Source organism: Corvus brachyrhynchos, unplaced genomic scaffold (assembly GCF_000691975.1).
Source record: "Corvus brachyrhynchos isolate BGI_N302 unplaced genomic scaffold, ASM69197v1 scaffold61, whole genome shotgun sequence".
Taxonomy (NCBI): Eukaryota; Metazoa; Chordata; class Aves; order Passeriformes; family Corvidae; genus Corvus; species Corvus brachyrhynchos.
In genome coordinates, this window is record NW_008236478.1 from 8,989,319 (window position 1) to 9,007,758 (window position 18,440).

Consider the following 18,440-nt stretch of genomic DNA (forward strand, 5'->3'; position numbering starts at 1 on the left):
TTTGGAGACTTCTTATTCACAGCAATCACCCTTCTCCCGAGCTTTGAGAAATCTGGAGGTGTGGGAGAGTTATCCCACAGAGGCATGACATCAGCTAAAGAAAAGGCAAATCAATGCAAAAGTCAAAGTGGATGGACTTTAGATATCTCCACAAAATGGAAAAAAACCCACATAACTGAACTAGCCCTGTCAGAACACCAGTTGCCCAAGATTAAGACAAACAATGGGTGTAGGACTAAAAAAATTAATATAAACCACACCCTATAGCACAAAACATTTGAAAAGATAGGTTCTAGAGGGACAGTTTCAAATTGGAAGTTGTTTCATCATGTCTTAATCTGGAGAGATGTTTCTTTAAAAGTATTTAAAAGTGAACACTACATAAAAGGAATCTGATAGGTAGATTAAAAAGGAGAATGCTTTAGAGAAACATGACCCCACGACATCTTTTGTGGCCCTATTACTTGTTAATCGTTCTTTTCCCTCTATAGGGGAATGAAATGAGGCAGTGTTGCCTGGAAAATAGAAATTCATTTCTTACAACTCTGAAACCTTCAATTATGAACCCAAGGGAACACCACGACTAGCTAACTTTTGCAAGGCTTTATAAATACACTGAAGGTCACTTTAGTATGACATTGAACTGCTCCCAACTCCAGTGGGACCCAAATAACACAAGCCACAGTCAACAACTCCATCCCAACAGGCAAAGCATCCCCAGCAGCAGAGCTCCAGAACAGCCTGAAGGTGTCCCAGGAAAGCTTCAGCAGAATGAGGCACTGCAAAGAGCAGAGTTTTAGCAGACAGCTGTATTTCAAATGTTCTTAATGAGCTTGTCATCAAGGAGGCAGAGCAAATACCAACTGCAATTCGAAGCTGGGCAAAGGAAAACCAAGCAAGGAGATCTTTGAAATGCAGAAGAGCTTCCCAGAAGAGATGGAAATGTCACAGCAGAATTAAAGGGACACTCTCCCCTTCTCACAAGGTTGGAATGAATAGTACCAGCAGAAAAGCAGGAGCCCACCTTCGTCCCTTTGCACAGTCACAAAACAATAGACATTTCAGAGGTGGCAGTGGAGAAAAACCTTGTCCTCCACAGTGATAGAGGACAACTACAAAACAAACAGAGTAATAACCCTGCTTTGGTTCCAACACAGAGAATTACCTTCCAAGCTCTTAAACAGAAACAAACATCAATTGCCATGTAAGTTACTAAGTGGGGCAGAGGAAGCCATTTAGACATCACCAGATAGCAACATAAATATTACAAAACATTCATAATTCAACCATTTTGTTTTATGCCGCAACATCCCAAGCTCAGCTGAGATGTTGGTGTGGTGATGCTCAAGCAATAGGCAGGTCTAGGAACTTCAGTCCCACCTCCTTACCATTCAAACCTATGTACAGGGCAGCCTTGAACTGCAGCTCAGAGGTAACTACTTCAGAAATGTGGCATGATTCTTTTCTGGGCACAGTAAATGCAAGTTAAATTGTGGCGAGGGCTTCAGCCATACCAACATGCTTTGACTGCTGAAAGTAAAACAGCCAGAAAAAGAAAGCAGCTACCATCCTCTTTATCCTTGCAGAGGCACAGAATTAAAAATTCAACCAGATTAGAAAAAAGGCAAGAAAAAAGGGGTTCAGAAAATAGCTTACAAAACAATCACCAGAGAGGTCAGAGTAGGCTGTGAAGGGCTGCTTCCAGCTTACTACATCTGCTAAAGTCATTAGACAGTGTCACCCCACCCTTGGGCTCCCAAGAGCAAGAGCAGAGGAGGGAGGGCTCCTCCTCATCTCCCGCTGACCTGGCTGTTTCTGGTTCGAGTGTAAATTCTCTCCATCCATTCAACATTTTGCAAACAGGCCACTGGAAGAGGGAGTGCCTGTTTGCAGGGTTGGTCAGGCACGTTATTCCCAGAAAGGAGCTGATTTCCAGGAGAACTTAGCTAGAGCAAATCATCACATCCAGTTTTACCTCTCTGCTCTAAGCTTGCACCAGGCTTCCCATGGAGCCAGCACAGAACCTGGATTAATGTAAATGTCCCCGTTCCTCCTATCAATACTCCATTTCCATCGACTACTTTAAAACAAGGCACCCAGGCTCCCTCCAGAGACAGCAGTTTCCAAGACAGCTAAAGTTTAAAATAAAACCCACCCTTTGCAACCAGATGCACCAACAGGATGCTTTACTTCTGTTGTTGCAGAACAAAGCAAGAGAACAATCAGCCTTGATCACTGCCTCCAAAAAGCCTGAAGACAAAGACGCTGCTGCAGTGAGACAAGCAAGTGCCATTGAGCATCCTTACTCTCCACACAGACAGCTCTGAACCTCTGCCTGCCCAGAGAAGCCCTTCTCCAGCCCCAAGCTGCAAGCATTTGAGGGAGAAAAGCATCTCTGCTTTGCCAGCATTGTCCCTGTTTGGAGAGAAGACTTGTACAAACACTGTTTTTTATGACATCAAACAACTTTCCAGTAACTCCCAGCCAAAAATTCCAAATCACCCACCCTGCCTCCTCAGATGGCTGTTTGTCTGCATTAGTACGTACACTGGGCAGAAACTGCAGCAGGACAGGAACTGATTCATAAGTGGATCAAGTATCCTCTGCTGCTGGGCTGGTGCCAGAAAGGCAGGACACACAGCAAGGCAGCACTGCATTCAGAATGGACACTGAAGGCTACACACCTTTGTTTTTGAAAAAGGGGCTGGCGGTGGTCCTTCCTTAAACTTGGCTCTCCTTGTTAAAAAGTTATAAACTCTGGTACAGAAGCAGCAAGACAAGCTGTCCCACATATTTAGTGGTGGCCACTCACCTAAACCTGTCCTCTGGAATAAAGCCAATGGTGCTATGGGAAAAGTGTTGAACCTACAGAAGTGTTTGTTTCTCCTCCTCAAATTCCAGGCACAGCTCAAGGACTGATCAAGAGAAGGGGCTGCTCTATAAGGGAGGATTTACTTCTTATATCATGACCTTGGTCTCCCCTACAAGGCTTGAAACTCAAATACACAGCCACACTGGGAAGAAGTGGAAACACAGACAACTGAAGTAGCTTCTCAGAGCAAACAGCAGGGCAAGGTTGGGCTGGGTGTACAAACAGAAATCAAGTCCTGCATCATATCTGATGAACTACACAGTCTTGAAATGCTATGTAAAGGGAAAAAAAGTCACTTTCTAAAGAAACCCAACATGCACAATTGCACCTGAAATAGAGCATAATGTTGGCAATTACTGTGTCTGGCAGCACATCTGACTAGTGGATGCAAAGTTATTGACAATTCACAAGCAAACTAGGAAACTGCATTTGCAATTTGGTGTAGAGCTACAGCCACATTTGAAACCTAGAAAGCTGCTAGATTGCCACTTATCTGCTAGAATAAACAGAAGTGTACTGGGTTTGGCCAGCTTTTACAAGATAATACCAATGCTCAGAGACATTTGCTAGCAGTGCACATGATCCCCTCTGTGTATAAAGGGAGGATCAGAAAGACAAGGACCTAGAAAAAGAGGCAGAGCAGCAAAAAGCAGATGCAAGATAGAAACGCTGATCTCTACAAAATTTAAAACAAAAGCCCCACCAACACTAAGGAAAGGTGACTAAAAATCAATGCAACTTGCAAAAACAGGCATGGCAGAAGGGATATAAAGATGCAAGATTGGTCCATGAGTTTCAAGAAACCATATTTCTGTTTCTACTTAGAACACTTTAAGGGTGCGCCTTTAGCCAAGATGCAGCAGTTAACCACGAAAGTAATCTTGGCCCCATGTGGTACCAAATAAACCCACTTACTTAACCCTGGAAAGCAACACCTTCAAATAAAGGGTGCTGGGTTCCCCATGAAGATCCAGAAGCCTAACTCAAAAAGCCCTCAATCTGAGAAGAGGGAGCTTCCAACAGGGAAGCCAGTGCATCCCCAGGAACTGAGAGCTGTGGCCTATGTCCCTCTCCTAGCTCACAACTGCAGCCACTGAGCAGCGCCAGTGAAACCAAATGGTGTAGCAGAGGACATTGCCAGGCACACACTCATCTCCTGACACTGTGTGGGCAACCAGCAAGTCCCAAGTCCTTTAAGCCAGGACTCCCAGATGAGCAGAGATCTTCCTCATGGATACTTCAGTGCCAAGTCCCACATCCCACTTTTAAAGGGAGCAGAGCAGCCTCCCTTCCCAGAGATTCCTTTGTGTCCTGATAAAGTTACACTAACCATAATAGCCTTATTTTACGTATTACATGTACTGTAACATTGAAAATTGGTCTGCAGTTATGTAATTGCAGAGGAAATGGCTTCAGTTCTGCTCAGCCCAGCTGAGAACGCCATCCCACAACGCCTCCACCGCAGGCACGGCTCCCAGGGGCTGCAAGGAAAGAGCTCCCATTCTGCCTGCAAGCAGAGCAGCAGCAGCGCTCTGGAGTGTGCTCATACTTCACTGTTTGTCAGGTTTTCCATTGCAAACACTGCCGACACAGTTTATAGCTTGACCGTTTCAAGCCACATCCATGCAAAACATAGCAGAGAGGGAGCTGCTCTGGCCCAGTCCCTCCCTCTTCCACCTTAAAGATATCTGTCAGATTCCTGCTTTGAAGTCACAACATCTCTTTTCTGCAACAGAAATACATTTTTAAGTCATTCCACGAGGTTAAGGTTTTTTTGGTTAAGGTTTAAAGAAGCCTATGTAGTCAACAGACAGGACTTATGCCAATTACTCACATAGTTTTTCTGAAACAACTCAGAAATATTTAGATAGTGTTGGACAGAGCAGGTTGATTACACCATGCCTTTAAACAAATCCCAGTCACTTCTAGCAAGAAACACAAGCCCTGTAACTACAGCCTGTTCCCAGACAACACCTGTAGAGACTATAAACCTCCTTTTTTCTCCTGATGCATGTGCAACTATTGCTACATGCAGATTTTCCTCCCCAGCTAAAAGAAAGAGATAAATATTAATCAGATACAACAGGCACACTCTGGGTATTTTGCTCTTATAAACAGAATAAAGATCTGAAGGACAATCTTTGTTGAGGCAAGATAGGTATTTGCTGCAAAAACCAAATACTGAGGTCTGAGAGCTGGTACACTACTAAATAACTTGTTCTGAAGTACAACAGCTTTATTTCAGTCTACCAAGGTTTGCTTCCATAGTAATTGCGGCAACAACCAGGTTATAGTGACCCAAAGGCTTCACAACTCAGAGGAAGGGTTTTGGAAATTATTCACCACGTATGCTACACTGACCTTGCTCTTAAGTCATAATACAGGACAGAAGTTCTAACTTCAAATGATGTGCAAGCAATAACTTTCACTGGCACAATAATGAAGACAACTTAGCCAGCTCTTTCAGTGAAAGAGAAAACCAAATACGAGACAAGGCCCTACCAAATGGGCTTGTACATATCTGCCTGTGAGACACCTTAAATACCATCTCTTATATGATAAAAGCTACACTGAATAATACTATACAGTAAGTGTAACCCACTTAAGATGAAGCTAAAGTAGCTTGATGAAAACTAGATAAGGCTTCAATAAATCAAACACCATATTTTCCCCCTTCTACATCTGCCTTATACACTGGCCTTTGAACAAGCACAGCTTACGTCCTTTCAGGAGAGCATACAATTTGGAGGTAAACATCAGAAAAGGTGGTAACTCTAGCTCAGGCCCTAGAAGCGTGCAGAAGAAAACACCCAGCAGGACATGAAACATGCACCATCATTTGGAAACTGGTTTTGAGGTTCCTCGTGTAAAAAAAATAGGGACATTTCACTAGTAAAGTGAAGGTGTTTCTTTCTTATGAAAGCCATGCAACAAAGCCAAGTTAAAGTTTTTTCTACTCCAGAAAACAAAAGAACCATTTAAGCATCCTTGGCATCAGCAGGCAACTCTATTCAGGCAAGGTTTTAAAATGAAACCGTCATCTGTGCCTTTACACATCTAACTTCCCCAAAGTTCAGTTAAAGAAACACCCAAAGCAGACATATGATATACTATATACATGTCTATACACACAAGGAAGTTCAAAACATTGGCCCAACAGCACATCCAACACACACCGTCCAGCCTGACAGGACTTCTCTGCCGTCAGCTAACAACCTGTCCAGCCACTCTTCCTTCCTTTCATTGAAGACATTGTCCCCTGCTGCAGGTGACATCCATAACACCTTGCATCACCTTTGTATGGATTAGAAGAATAAGTCTAATTTATACATCACAGGTAGAGTTTCACAACACTTACAAGCCAACATAACAACATAGTCAAATTAATTATTATGTATGGGCATAGTCCAATAATCTTATTTTCTTGAAAATTATATCCCCATGTTCTTAGAGGTCATAACCACATCTTCTAGGTGCCTGCTTACACTAAGCAGATACTCAAATTCAAGCCATAATTCCTGAGTTCTGAAAGTTGACACTTGAGAAACTTTTCCTAGTTTCATGACATGCCATCCACAGGTTCTAATTCCTGTGGTATCCCTAACCTAGGGGAGAATTAAAAGACTATGTCTGGAGTCCTGTTCTTGGAACAACTAAATCATGAGTTCTCTACCAGAACAGTTAAAACAGTCATCCAAGCAAGGGATGCTCTCTCCATCCCCAGTCTGTGATTTATGTGCTTATATGTTTGGTTTTTTTTAAGGATATGGATATAGCTTTATTTTGTACGTACATAAATATAAAGAGCAAGATCACAGCATGGAATTCTGGCCTTCAGATTTCCTTTCGTGTTTACATGGACATTAAGTTATCTGGTTGCCAAGTATCCAAATATGGTTTTAAGAAGTGTAATCCAAGTTCAAGGATGTTCCCTTAGAAGAGTCACATTTCTGGACCCACTAATTAATTCAAACCCTGACATTCTCCATTTCTATCTCCACATACCATGTGGTTCAATACAATGTGGTCTGAACTGTGCAAGGCAGAGAGGCCACACTAAAAGAAAACACAAAGGAACTGTAACTGGAATTCAGACACTGCTTGTATTATTTAAACAGCCCAATTAATTCCCTTGGCTCCATAAGCCATTACCCAAGACAAGGATATCATGAATATGAATATAAGTTGCCACAATATAACCAGGCTTGCTCTGATGGCAGTGACACCCACTATTGACAGTGAAGCCGCAGGCTTGGAAGGCAGGATGCTTGCCCACTAGGCCAGACAGTTCAAGAAGTAAAGACATTTTTCCCTCTTCAATCCTAACTATTGCTTCAAAGTGGGGCAGATGACCAGTTTGGTTCCCATTAGTTTTGCAAGTGACACAGTCAGTACCCAGGAGATAGGTATTTCTGTTCACACTAGCCAGTGCATTTCCACACACAATCCTTTTGGACTCCACACTAAATCACCAGCCAGCAAATTACTGTATCACATTGAGCCAAATACACATGAGGCTCTCATACAGCAGAGAAATTACCACTCCATTAAAAGAGGGGGGAAAAAAAATACAGTGCATGGTCACCTTTGTGGATAACCTGGCTCAAAGCTCTGGAAGCTGAATTTGAACCTCAGATGAGGGTGCCCTAGTGTCCCCAAGCTCTGGTGTGCCCAGCACTCTCCAGAGCCTGCCAGTGGCAAGGGCTCTTAATGTGGAGGTACCACAACGTGAGCCTTGGCTTGAACAGATCCAAATGTCAGCAGCTCCCCTGGATGAGGACACACAAGTCATGAGTGGGCTGGAAACCAGTCCTGGACAAGAGCTCTGCATTAATACACACAGAGTGCTGGAGGGGAGGAGGGGGAGCTGCTGAAGACAGGCAGTTATTCAAACCAGCTGCTAAGCCACTCCAACCACTCACACGTACACAGTCTCCTGCATGTGTTCTGCCCAACTCAAAGCTACCAGGCATCCAAAACTTAAAGCACACAAAAGACATCTATACAAACACTTGCCAAAAATCTCATTTTCCAAGTGCAAGCTGGTTATTCCATGCATGGCAGAAGGGGATTTTATCTTGCTTTTACATGACAGCCTCTACCTCTTTGCCTCAAAATCCCCCAATTAACACTTCTGCAAGAAGTTTTGAAACTATGCATGGCCACGTATTTATCTACGCACATTCTCTCCCCTCCCTACAGAGCTCTGGGCCACGGGCTAAGCTGTCAAGCCAAGTTTCATCCCAAGCAATTTTTAAACACTCATCCTATAAATCCTCTGCAAAGGGAGTTAGTAATGGAAATACTGACAGAAACTTGAAGAGACAGCAGGGCAACTATAGCAGCCTACTATACATCAGCTTCATTAGCTGCAGATCCTTCTCTCAGTCACCTTCATTTTCCATTGGTGTACCTTGGCTAATTAACACACAAAACCTATGAAACATTCTTACAGTAGAAGGCAACATTTGGCCCCCAGCCCAAGTCAACATTGAGAAACTTCAACATCCTCTGCCAGACATAGTAACTGTACCAGATGGAGCAAACGTACAGCTAACAAGTAGCAATGAGGAAACTGAAAGCAGAGGAACAAATGCAAAAATCGGACCACTGGAAGAGGGAAAAGGAGCAAATATAACTTACCACTTTCATTTTTCTCTATGACATCCACGACCTCTCCAGCCTGGAGGCTGATCTCAGAGTTCTCCTGCTTCTCATAGTTGGACACCACCACATATTGCTCCAGGATCATGGGTTCAGAGCTAGCATCAGCACCTGGGGAAGGGAAAAAGCAAGCCGTAAGCCAGCTTCCAGCCATGGCTCCTTGAGAGCGACCTCCGTCCATCCGATTCACAACAGGCCAACTTGTCACCAGAGCCAAGCGAATCAGCAAACAACCTTGGCTCGCAGCATATCCCCAAATGGCTGGCCATATAGAAACAGCCTCCTCTGGCCCACAACCCAGCAGCACAGAGGGACATTGGAGAGAAGAAGAAGAAAAAAGGGGAGAAAAAAAAAAAATTTAAAAAGGAGCCAAAAAAGTGAATTAGTTGCACAGTTTCATGATGGATTCTGAAAATAAACCTCTTCCCAACATGGTTTCCACAATCCTTGCTCCCATTCAGAGAGAAAAATCCTGGGCAGAAGCAGTATAAATCCACAGCTGAGCCATCCCCCCAGTAAACCCAAAGAAAAAACAGCTCTCCCCTTGGCGGCTCAGCTCCTTCTCCACTCTAAAGGCTTGAGCTGAAAGTCAAGAGGGGGCTGTAGATGCCAATCATATTCGTCTGCACTGCAGCCCTTAAATAGAAACACATGAGCAGGACTGAAAGAGAGGGAGGTGGGGTGGAGGGAGCGAGGGGAGGGCGGGGAAGAGTGTTTACTTGAAACAGAAGAAGAAAAAAAAGTTATAGCGCCAGATCCCTGCTCAAACACGGCCACCCCCCCTGCCCCCCGCCAGCTCTGCAGTTCCGCATTCCCCCGGCAGAGCAGCCCCGGCAGGACGGGGCTCGGCTCCCCCTCTCCATCGCCCTTCTGGAGCCCTCGGAGCCAACCCCCAGTTGTTTGGTTTCTCTTCGGACCAAGGGCTTTCGGCTGTCAGAGCCATTTATGAATGAGAGCAGGCGCTCACGCGAACAGGGGCCACAAAAAGTGCAAAATAACCACTCTCCCTCCCTTCCTCCACATCACTGGTCTTTCTTTCCTTTTTTTTTTTTTTTTTTTAATTATTTCTGACTTTTTCACCCCCATACCGAAATCATGCATTTCGAGGTGGAGCCACGAGGCAGGCACAGCACTGTGCCAGATGTGGAGGGAGCCCTTGGGCTGCTGCATCTCGGCTCTGTAATGCAACACAAACAGTGCAGACAGGTCCTCTGCACTCCCAAACCCAGGCACAGTCTGGCTGTGCTTGGCCTAGAAACCGCCTTGAAAAGTCATGAAAACCTGTCGGTTTAGGTCTTTACTTTGTAAGAGCCAACAGGCTTTAACGTAAAATTATTTTACAGGTTTTCTCAATGACAGCAGTTTGGGACACCAGCATTATTACACATTTTACATATTAAGAGGCAGCTCCTGTCTCTCTGGATTAAGATGTGGATGGAAAGGGAAGACAGAAGCAGATATACAACTTGCTGAATGTCCCATTTTATACAGCCGGGACAGACCCAGGAGCCAGCTCCGGGTTTTCCTGAATTTCCGATGACAAATTGGCTATCAGAGATGGGAAGGAAGCAGCATGGTCTGAAACTGTCCACCAGAAAAGTCAAGGGACTGACAGCCAAGCACAGGATGTTGGGTGCTATATTTCCAAACTCAGCATGTTCGTATGTGTTTGGGCTGGAGATGCAAAGTGATTCTACAGACAAGTAATTAGCATCCCTGCCAAGAAAGAGGTAAAGAATGCATCAGCCATTAAAACAGCATCCTGTGAAATGAAAATCCTAGAAGAAAAAGCAATTAATTCAACTGTTTCCTGAAAGGAAACACTATCATAATGCCTCCCCTTGGACCAGATTTAAGAAATCCAGAAAATTAGAAGACTTCCTTGCTCCCTAAGCATGCCTCTGCCTCTCCTCAGATTACGTAAGTTAATTTTCTTTAAAGAGGAGTCATCTCCTCTAGAAACTTGTGTTTAAGAGATTTAGCTTTTCTATAGACAGTTGAACCACAGCCAGTAGCAGGAATAGGAGGAGAAGACCATGAACTGACAACATGGAAATTTAGAATACAAATTTTCACCATAGCTGTCCATTCCACATAAGCATCGTGTTTCTTTTCATGATCAATCAACCTGACTCGTGCACTCTGGTTTAAACCAGTGCTAGTTGGGCTACCTAGAGTACAATGAGATACTTTCCTCTGTTTCACACGGTTTCCCACACAGTCTTTTCTCCCGTGCAGAATCCAGCAGCATTATAATCTTCCTTCAACATTCTCAGGCAAGTAACACCTACAACCCTTATTTTGTTCTAGTCTTAAGATAAATACTAGTTTTTTAACCAGAAAAAAAAGCCATCTTGGACTTATGTCTACGCACGTGCACCAGCAGAGAATCTGGTGTGTAGAAAGGCAAGAGGGACCAAACAGTGGCAAGGGGAGCAGGGGACATGCAGGAAGCAAACTGTTGAACCAACAACCCAAATGCCTTCTTTCCTCCAATCTACTAGGCAGTTTTCATGGGATTAGAGTAAGGCAAAAAAATCTGAAACACTGCATTGGCTTGGTGGCAGGAGCCGTGTTCATGTGATGCCCGTGTCCCTGCTGGGAACAAGGAGAGGACCAGGCTGGAGCACAGGCTGGCAAACACTCCACCAGCAGCCACAGAGGCCAAGCCAGGGACCGTGTGCCAGGGGAATGCCCTTGCCAGGAAACACGGAGAATCAGCACTTCAAATCCACCTCCACAACTCTGCCTCAAAAAACAAAAAGGTTCTATCTGCATTCTCATATCTGAAACCCAGCAGGGCTTCTCTGGGTTACTCTGTTCTGCCTTGGATAAGGTAGTCACTGCAGGAGGATTTCTTTGTCACTACAGTGGCTGGAGGAACACATACAATTAAGAGATTGTTTTAACAGATGCTTGTTTAAGTGCTACAGGGCTCCTATTAAGACCAAAAAAAAAAAAAAATAGGGTGATAAATTCCTTGGTCTAGGAAGTAACCAAGGTCAAACAAACTTGTTCATTTACAGCTGCAGCAGATCATGCCTAGAGGATATCCCCCTTTCAAAGCATAGTGTCCCTGTGGCTCCTGGAATAATGGTCACCCAAGATTAGGGTGGGGAAGATTTCAGTAACAGAGGAAAGAAAGGAAGAAGAGGAGGAGGAAAAGACAGAGAAACAGCTCCCTCCAGTAACCAAAAGCCTTAACCATTTTCTGGGTAGCCTGGCTTCGGTTGTTACTACATTCCCTTCAGGCACAGTCAGTAGGGTAAGGGACTTTAATCCTCCTCAGCCTGCCATCCCCCACAAGCATCTTTAGATGAATTACTCCTCAGTGACACTCAGGATGCCCACAACATCACTGGGACACTATGTCAGACTCCCCAAAGGGGATCCAAAAGAACAAGACAGGCAACACCACAGGGAGCACATCACCAATTACACCCACAGCCGTGGGCGCTTCCGCATCCCTGCCAATCAGTTCAGGTCTAATTTGTAACACAGGACACAGCATGCATTGAAGAGTAACAGCCTGCTCAGTGTGAGCACACCAGAGAAGAGGGATGCAGCATGGCACGAGTTCCCCAGCAAGCTCACATGCAGCTGCAATGCCGTCCTGACACAATAGCCCTACTTTTTAAAAAGCGTCTTTAGCCCAGGCAGAAGTGGAGAGCAGAGGATAGGATAACATTGATGTGCCAGGTAAAGGTCCCCCCTCCTCTCACCCCAAAAAAGCAGAATTACTATTTTGGTTAAGCTCCAACTTGCAAGCCCTCCCCAGAGCAGAGCACAGATTGCTGGCTGAAATAAGAATTTGCTTGCCTCTCCATTTCTTTTTGCCTCGAGTCCGTTTCCTGGTTAAAGTCTTGAGGATACCCCTCCTCCTCTCCATAGGGCTCCACTTTACAATCCTCCCGCTCCTCACCTCAGCAATTCTCTTCCTGGGGCTGAGCAGAAATGTCATTGGAGCTTGTCCATGCCCCTCACAGCTGGCACTATTAAGTGACACAGTTGCACCCTGTCCCCCTCACCAGGCAGCGAGGAGGGAGCATCATTCCTCCTGCTGTACTCAGAGACCAGCAACTACTGTAAAAGCCTCCTAAATAAGAGCACAGAGTGCCCGTTCCAACAACATCCTCCTCCTCCTGTGTTGCAACAGCTAAGACCTACGATGGTTTTGCAATAGCCAAAAATGAAAACCACCAACTGGACTCCAAAAATAAAATCATCTGGATATGGGAATGTGAGACTCCCGATCTTTGCCAGATTACTCCGTTGTTATCAGGCTATAAACATGTCTGCTCTTTTAATCCATACAGCACACAGGCTTTTATATTTCTCTTTCATGATTATCAATCAAGTGTTTACAGATTGAGACTAAATGAATTAGTACTGGGCTGGTCAGTGGAAGTCCTGCAGAAGCAGCCAAAACCACAGAAACGGCCAGTGAACTCCACAAGGGTGAGTCACAGCTGAACAACCAGCTGGCAGGTAGTCCAGCCCTTCCGACATGGGCACAACTGCTGGGGACACGTGCAGGCTCTGCACGCAGGGGTGTCTGGCAGACATGGCCCCGAGTGTCCTGGCATTCCATAAGATAATGTCAGAGCTCCCTTCCATGCGTAGGGAGGAGTAACTGTGGGAGCTTGGATCTAGAGCTGTGGTTTCTTGTTAAAGCCAGTTCTTGAAGGGTAAACTTTTATGTATCTCTGGAAAACTCCTTTTGGGGAAGGACAACGGGAAAAAAAAAACCCAACCCAGAATAGCAGCAAGCCTACTCTTAAAATCCTCTGATCAGTCTAACCCCTTACAGCAATCATACACCCAGCTCTAAACACATGGAATTCCTTCCCCTAAAAACTTCACCTCTTTTCTTTCTTATCAGAAGTACCACATAACTATAATAAACATTAAAATTGCATGTTTTCTTTGAGCCTTCCACCCATGATTTATCCTTAACTGTGTTAAGATAGACTGCTTAGGTCTGCCTAAAAATTGGATTGTGTATTGCACACAAGATAAAATAGAATTTGCCATGTAATGCATGCGAGAGTACACAAAAGTTCATCACATTGCAGCAGTGTTGGAAAAGCAGTTCCTAAAATAACCAGTTCCTAGAGTAAGCAGCAAGATGAGACTGATGAAACCTGCTACAAATCTCTACGGGGACAACATGGATTCAGATCAAAACTGTGTTTCTCAGTTTAGGATCTCACTTCCATTCAGTGAGAGGGTTTTTGTTTTGTCTTGGTGTTTTGGATTTTTGTCCTTCTGTTTTTATTCTTTATGTCCCCTAAACAATCGGGGCTATTCAGTGAGAGGGTTTTTGTTTTGCCTTGGTGTTTTGGATTTTTGTCCTTCTGTTTTTTATTCTTTATGTCCCCTAAACAATCGGGGCTTTGACTCATCTCCTGGATACTCCTGCACTCCAGCCTGTCACACTTCAGCCCCATTGCCACTTACCAAAATTCAGACTGTATTTATACAACAATTATTCCTGGAGGTAAGACTACTATTGCCACAAGCTGTGAGTGAAGGGGATTCATCTTCATCCCTCCTGCCAAACAGCAGTCCTCCCAAACCTAATAGTGTTTAGCTTCAGAGCTCAGAGGCTCTTGGTGTAGCAGCTCTGAGCCACAAAGCTTTAGGGACAGAGACAAAAGTTCATCACCTCCCAAAGTTACTACAGAAATTCAGTACAAACCCAGTGTGTCAAGGTCTGGATTATTGCCAATTATAGACAAAAATAAACATTTGGGTAAGTCTACCAAATGGGTTATTAATACACTTATGATTTCTGTAGTTCTTCCCTGAGCTTGGCCAGGTAGCTCTTTTACAAAGCACAAAGACACACTCTTGCATTTCCAGAAGGGAGTTTCAGAAGCAGGTGACACCCTGCCATTACATAGAGATGGGTGCAAAGCAGAAAGGGAATGGTTTGGATCTGACCAAGGGCAGAAGACCCAAAGCCAGAGAAGTTTGGCCTAAAGCCTTGTCCAAATCCCAAAGAATGACCAAGAATAAAACAAGATTGAGCATCATGCACTCAGCAATGGCCAGGTCAGCCTGTAAATCCTCTCACCCCATGTTAGCAGCCATGATTGATGCACGAGAAGTTTTTCCCTAAATGAGTGTGCATCCCTCCACCCTCCTCAATTCCACAGTGCTCATGTGCTCTGCAAGCCTTTCAGTACATGGGGCAGTAGTAGCCAAAGCTCTAGCCTTTCTTTTTGGCTAATCATGCCAAAATCTGGTCTAGATTCCACGAGTTGCACCAAGTCCCTCCTGACCTCCTGGGTTGCTGCTACAAACAGCTGTAGGGGGCCCATGCCAATAGCACACATTGCCACCAAGAAGAGAATATGGAGCAGAAAATTAACCAGGTTCCTGGATGCATTCCTCAGCATAAGACACATGTAGTATCCTAGAACCAAGATCTGGCTAAGCCTTCAGGAGTCTGGGACAAGTGGCAGCTTGAAGGTAGACTGTGGCTTCCAGCACTGGAGTGTACGTGATGCACAGCTAAAACCAGCAGCAAAACACAGCCCCCCACAGGGAACGCCTCAGGAATGAGCCTGGCCCATGGTAAATGGCAGGCACTCTCTCAAGCGGCTACTCCAGTTCAGTTCTCCCCTCTTTACAGCCCTCAGCAGCATTTCCAACAAAATCCTGACCAACAGAAAAATTCAGTGCTGACCTTTGCCAAGTGGAGCTTATTAGTCTCGGGATTTTTATTTTTTATTTTTGATCTGCTAGGTTTTAAAACAGAGCCAAGAAAAATTAGAGGCAGGAGGGTGAAAGTAAAAAGTTGAGTCCCCTTTCCACTCCTTCTTGGAAAGTTGGCTCTCTGAACAACAATTCCAACCAACTAGGTTACAGGTAGCAACAGTTAAGAATACTTAAGTATTTTGCACACAAATCTGTTAAACTGCTTGGAGATTTTCACACAGCTGCCAAACTGGGTCTTCCACCAGGCTGAAGTCACCAGTATACTCTGGCATTTGCCCCAGTCCTGCTCAGAGGCACTACACATTCCCACCCCTCCACACGGCACAAAGCAGACCAGCCAAGGAGTTTAACAGCAGTCAGGGTGACCAAAGTAGTGCCCCACCACAGCACCTCTTAGGGTGTGGCTGTGTGGTGCCCATCTTTGTCCAAAGTACAAAATTAAACACTTTTCAAGTCTTGGGTTAGAGTCTCCACTTCATGCAGCAGGTTCATAACCTCAGCTAGAGCTTGGGGAGCATGAAACTGGCTTCTGTTCTCATCTCCAAGCCACAGCCCAGCTAGGACACATAAATCATAGGTAAAGATCATACCCAAATTCAAGTCTGCTCTACCAGCTTGACACATCAGGATACAACCTATGGCAGATCTGGACCGAAGAACAGCTGTTTTGGAAACTGGGGATTCATTTGGATGAGAAGCAAACTGAAAGGCCACATGAACTGGAGCAGCATGGAGAGCTATGAACTTGCCAAATGTACGTAAGACTTTTGAGCATCACTGTGTTTCAACATTAACCTTCTCGAGCACCATGCAATGCAATGAATCACTTATATTTGCACTCTCATCATGCACAGATTTTTTTTTCAGCCAAACTAGCAACATGCATTTAGCTAAAAGCAGTAAGCAGAACAGAAAAAAAAAAATTGTATCTGTTAAAGATTTTGCTTCCTTGCCCTTTGAGGAGGCTAAAACCCTTGGCATGCAGTTTGCCATTCTATGTATGGCAACATGAAACAGTACCAACAGATCTACTGAGTCAAAGAAACTCAACCTCACACCCCCAGCCAGGTGAGGGGTTCTTGTCATTTTTCCTGAGGGACACCACACCTCTTCTATCTCCTCCTTAACATGTTTCTCTCCTGCTCAGTCTCATTCTGTTTTTCTGTCTCAACTTCCCCATGACCTATGAAACAGCAGGCTCCTGTGACTGAATACTTCAGATATTTCTGCACTTTTATATCCAGTTACCACCCTCAAATTAGACCTATTCTGCAAAGATGAGGCAGAACCCCCCAAGGATATATTCAACTTCTGTCAAGGATAGCATTTCTGGAACCACAGCAGTCCAAAAACTTCAGACAAGCAAGCACTCATCCACCGAGGGTGGTGGGATTTTGTTCACATACTTTTAACAGGGCATGAACTTGAATATTTACCAAATCTGGTATGGAAATCAGCAGGAGCGTTTCCATCTTTCCTTACCCCGAGGTTGTGTGTAGCCTTAACTGCTTGAGTGACCAGCCCAGCATCCTGTACATACACAGGATCTATCACTTGTGATCTCTCCTTCTAAAGTCTGAAGGAAAAAAGAACTCTTCTGTGATATTCCATGTCAAGTGACAAGTGTTTGCAGAAGAAATCCACTGGTTACTCAGCAGAAGTCCTGATCCCTTATACTATAAAGCTTAGTTTTCACCTTGTATGGGACTACTGCTCCCTAGCCCCTGGGAGCTAGCCCCTTCACCTCAAAGTTGTTTCCCCTGCTTCCTCCTCCTTCCTGACTCATTGCAACAAGGAGACAGATGCTCCCTTGAAAATTTGGTATCTTTATCAGAGTTTCATCTTTTTCATGTGAAATCCTTTCTATTTACTGCAGAAATGAAAAAGAGCATTTCAGAAGGATAGGGAGCACACAGTCATATTTCTCTGCCTTACCTTAACCCATAAAGTTTTCCCCACATAGAATAGTAAAACCACAGCTGTGCAGGTACTTAGCTGTGGCCAGGCTCAATCTACCACAAGAGGGGAAGCTGCCTTGGACTGTGGCTTTGAGTTGGGCAAGGAAGATAAAACCCTGCAAACTGCTAACCCCTGCTAGCAGTAACATCAAGGTGATACAATCATCAGCAAAGCTCTTCCTTACCAGAAATCGTGCAGCATGAAAAACCAATACACAAGCAGACAGCAGATCCTGGGTACCCACTGTCACAGACTCATACTCAAGACAACTCCAAAACCACACACAGCTTGAACTAGAGAATTCTGTTTTCAATAGCATGCAGAACACCAAGACACAAGAATTTACCTGGAACGACACTCTTTTTTGGAGTCTCAGACAAACTGGACATCCAAACTTGAAATCCAATCATAGGGCAGCCATAGAAAGAGAAAGTAATTAGAGACACAAGAAAACAGTCAAAACCAGTCATATCAGAAAGTCTGAGAGTTAGTAAAGACAGCTTTGAAAGAGACATTAAGTTTTTCTTAAGAGTAGTGTTGGCATGATGGGGACTCAGAGGAAGGACAAGTCATAAGAACCATCCAGTTAATTTTTATGTTTTAGTGCATTTGCAGAACTTACGAAACTGATCTGTAGGTGATCCAATTTTGAGCTCTCAGAATAAGATATGCCCTGAGCTTATTCCCAATAGCTCAGAAAACACATACCAAGAGACAGTTTGACTTATTAAGCCTCAGACCTGCAAAACTATTTATCTTTACAGCTGTTAATGATACCCAAAAGACACATAGGCAACTCTCAGAGACTGAGCTTAGCAAGCACATATAAGTTTCTACAAGCATCTTGTTACCCTGGAATTGCATTAAGGAAAATAACAATAGACAGATAATGCTCCACAGAAAAGAGTACAAAGCTCCAAAAAAGGTACATTCAGAGTATAACTAGAAGTTCCATTTTTTAACCAATGAATGAGACAGAGATCAGGTTAAGGAGAAAGCCGGTAAGAGTTGCTACCGACCGGGTCAAAAGGTTTCCCTCCCCCTCCATGAAATGAGGTGGAAATACTTGGCTTGGGCATTTGGGAATAATCTTCAAATGTTAAGTGTTAATTTTTTTCTTGAATACATTGGAAGCATGTTTTGAAAGTTAGCAGATTTTCCCCCATTTCTAAATAACAAACATTCCCCTTCTGTGGGATGAGGGAAAAGGAGGGCACCT

General features: G+C 44.3%; 1 protein-coding gene across 1 annotated transcript in view; it reads right to left on the reverse strand.

Moving 5' to 3' along the window:
* Nucleotides 1–18,440, reverse strand: part of SH3PXD2A (SH3 and PX domains 2A) — a 208,667-nt gene that overhangs the window by 60,340 nt on the left and 129,887 nt on the right. Inside the window, exons 6-7 of the mRNA XM_017726177.1 lie at nucleotides 17,568–17,615; nucleotides 8,516–8,647 (exon numbers count right to left, since the gene is read on the reverse strand). Of these exons, the coding sequence (XP_017581666.1) occupies nucleotides 8,516–8,647; nucleotides 17,568–17,615 (180 nt within the window). The remainder of the gene's footprint in view (nucleotides 1–8,515; nucleotides 8,648–17,567; nucleotides 17,616–18,440) is intronic.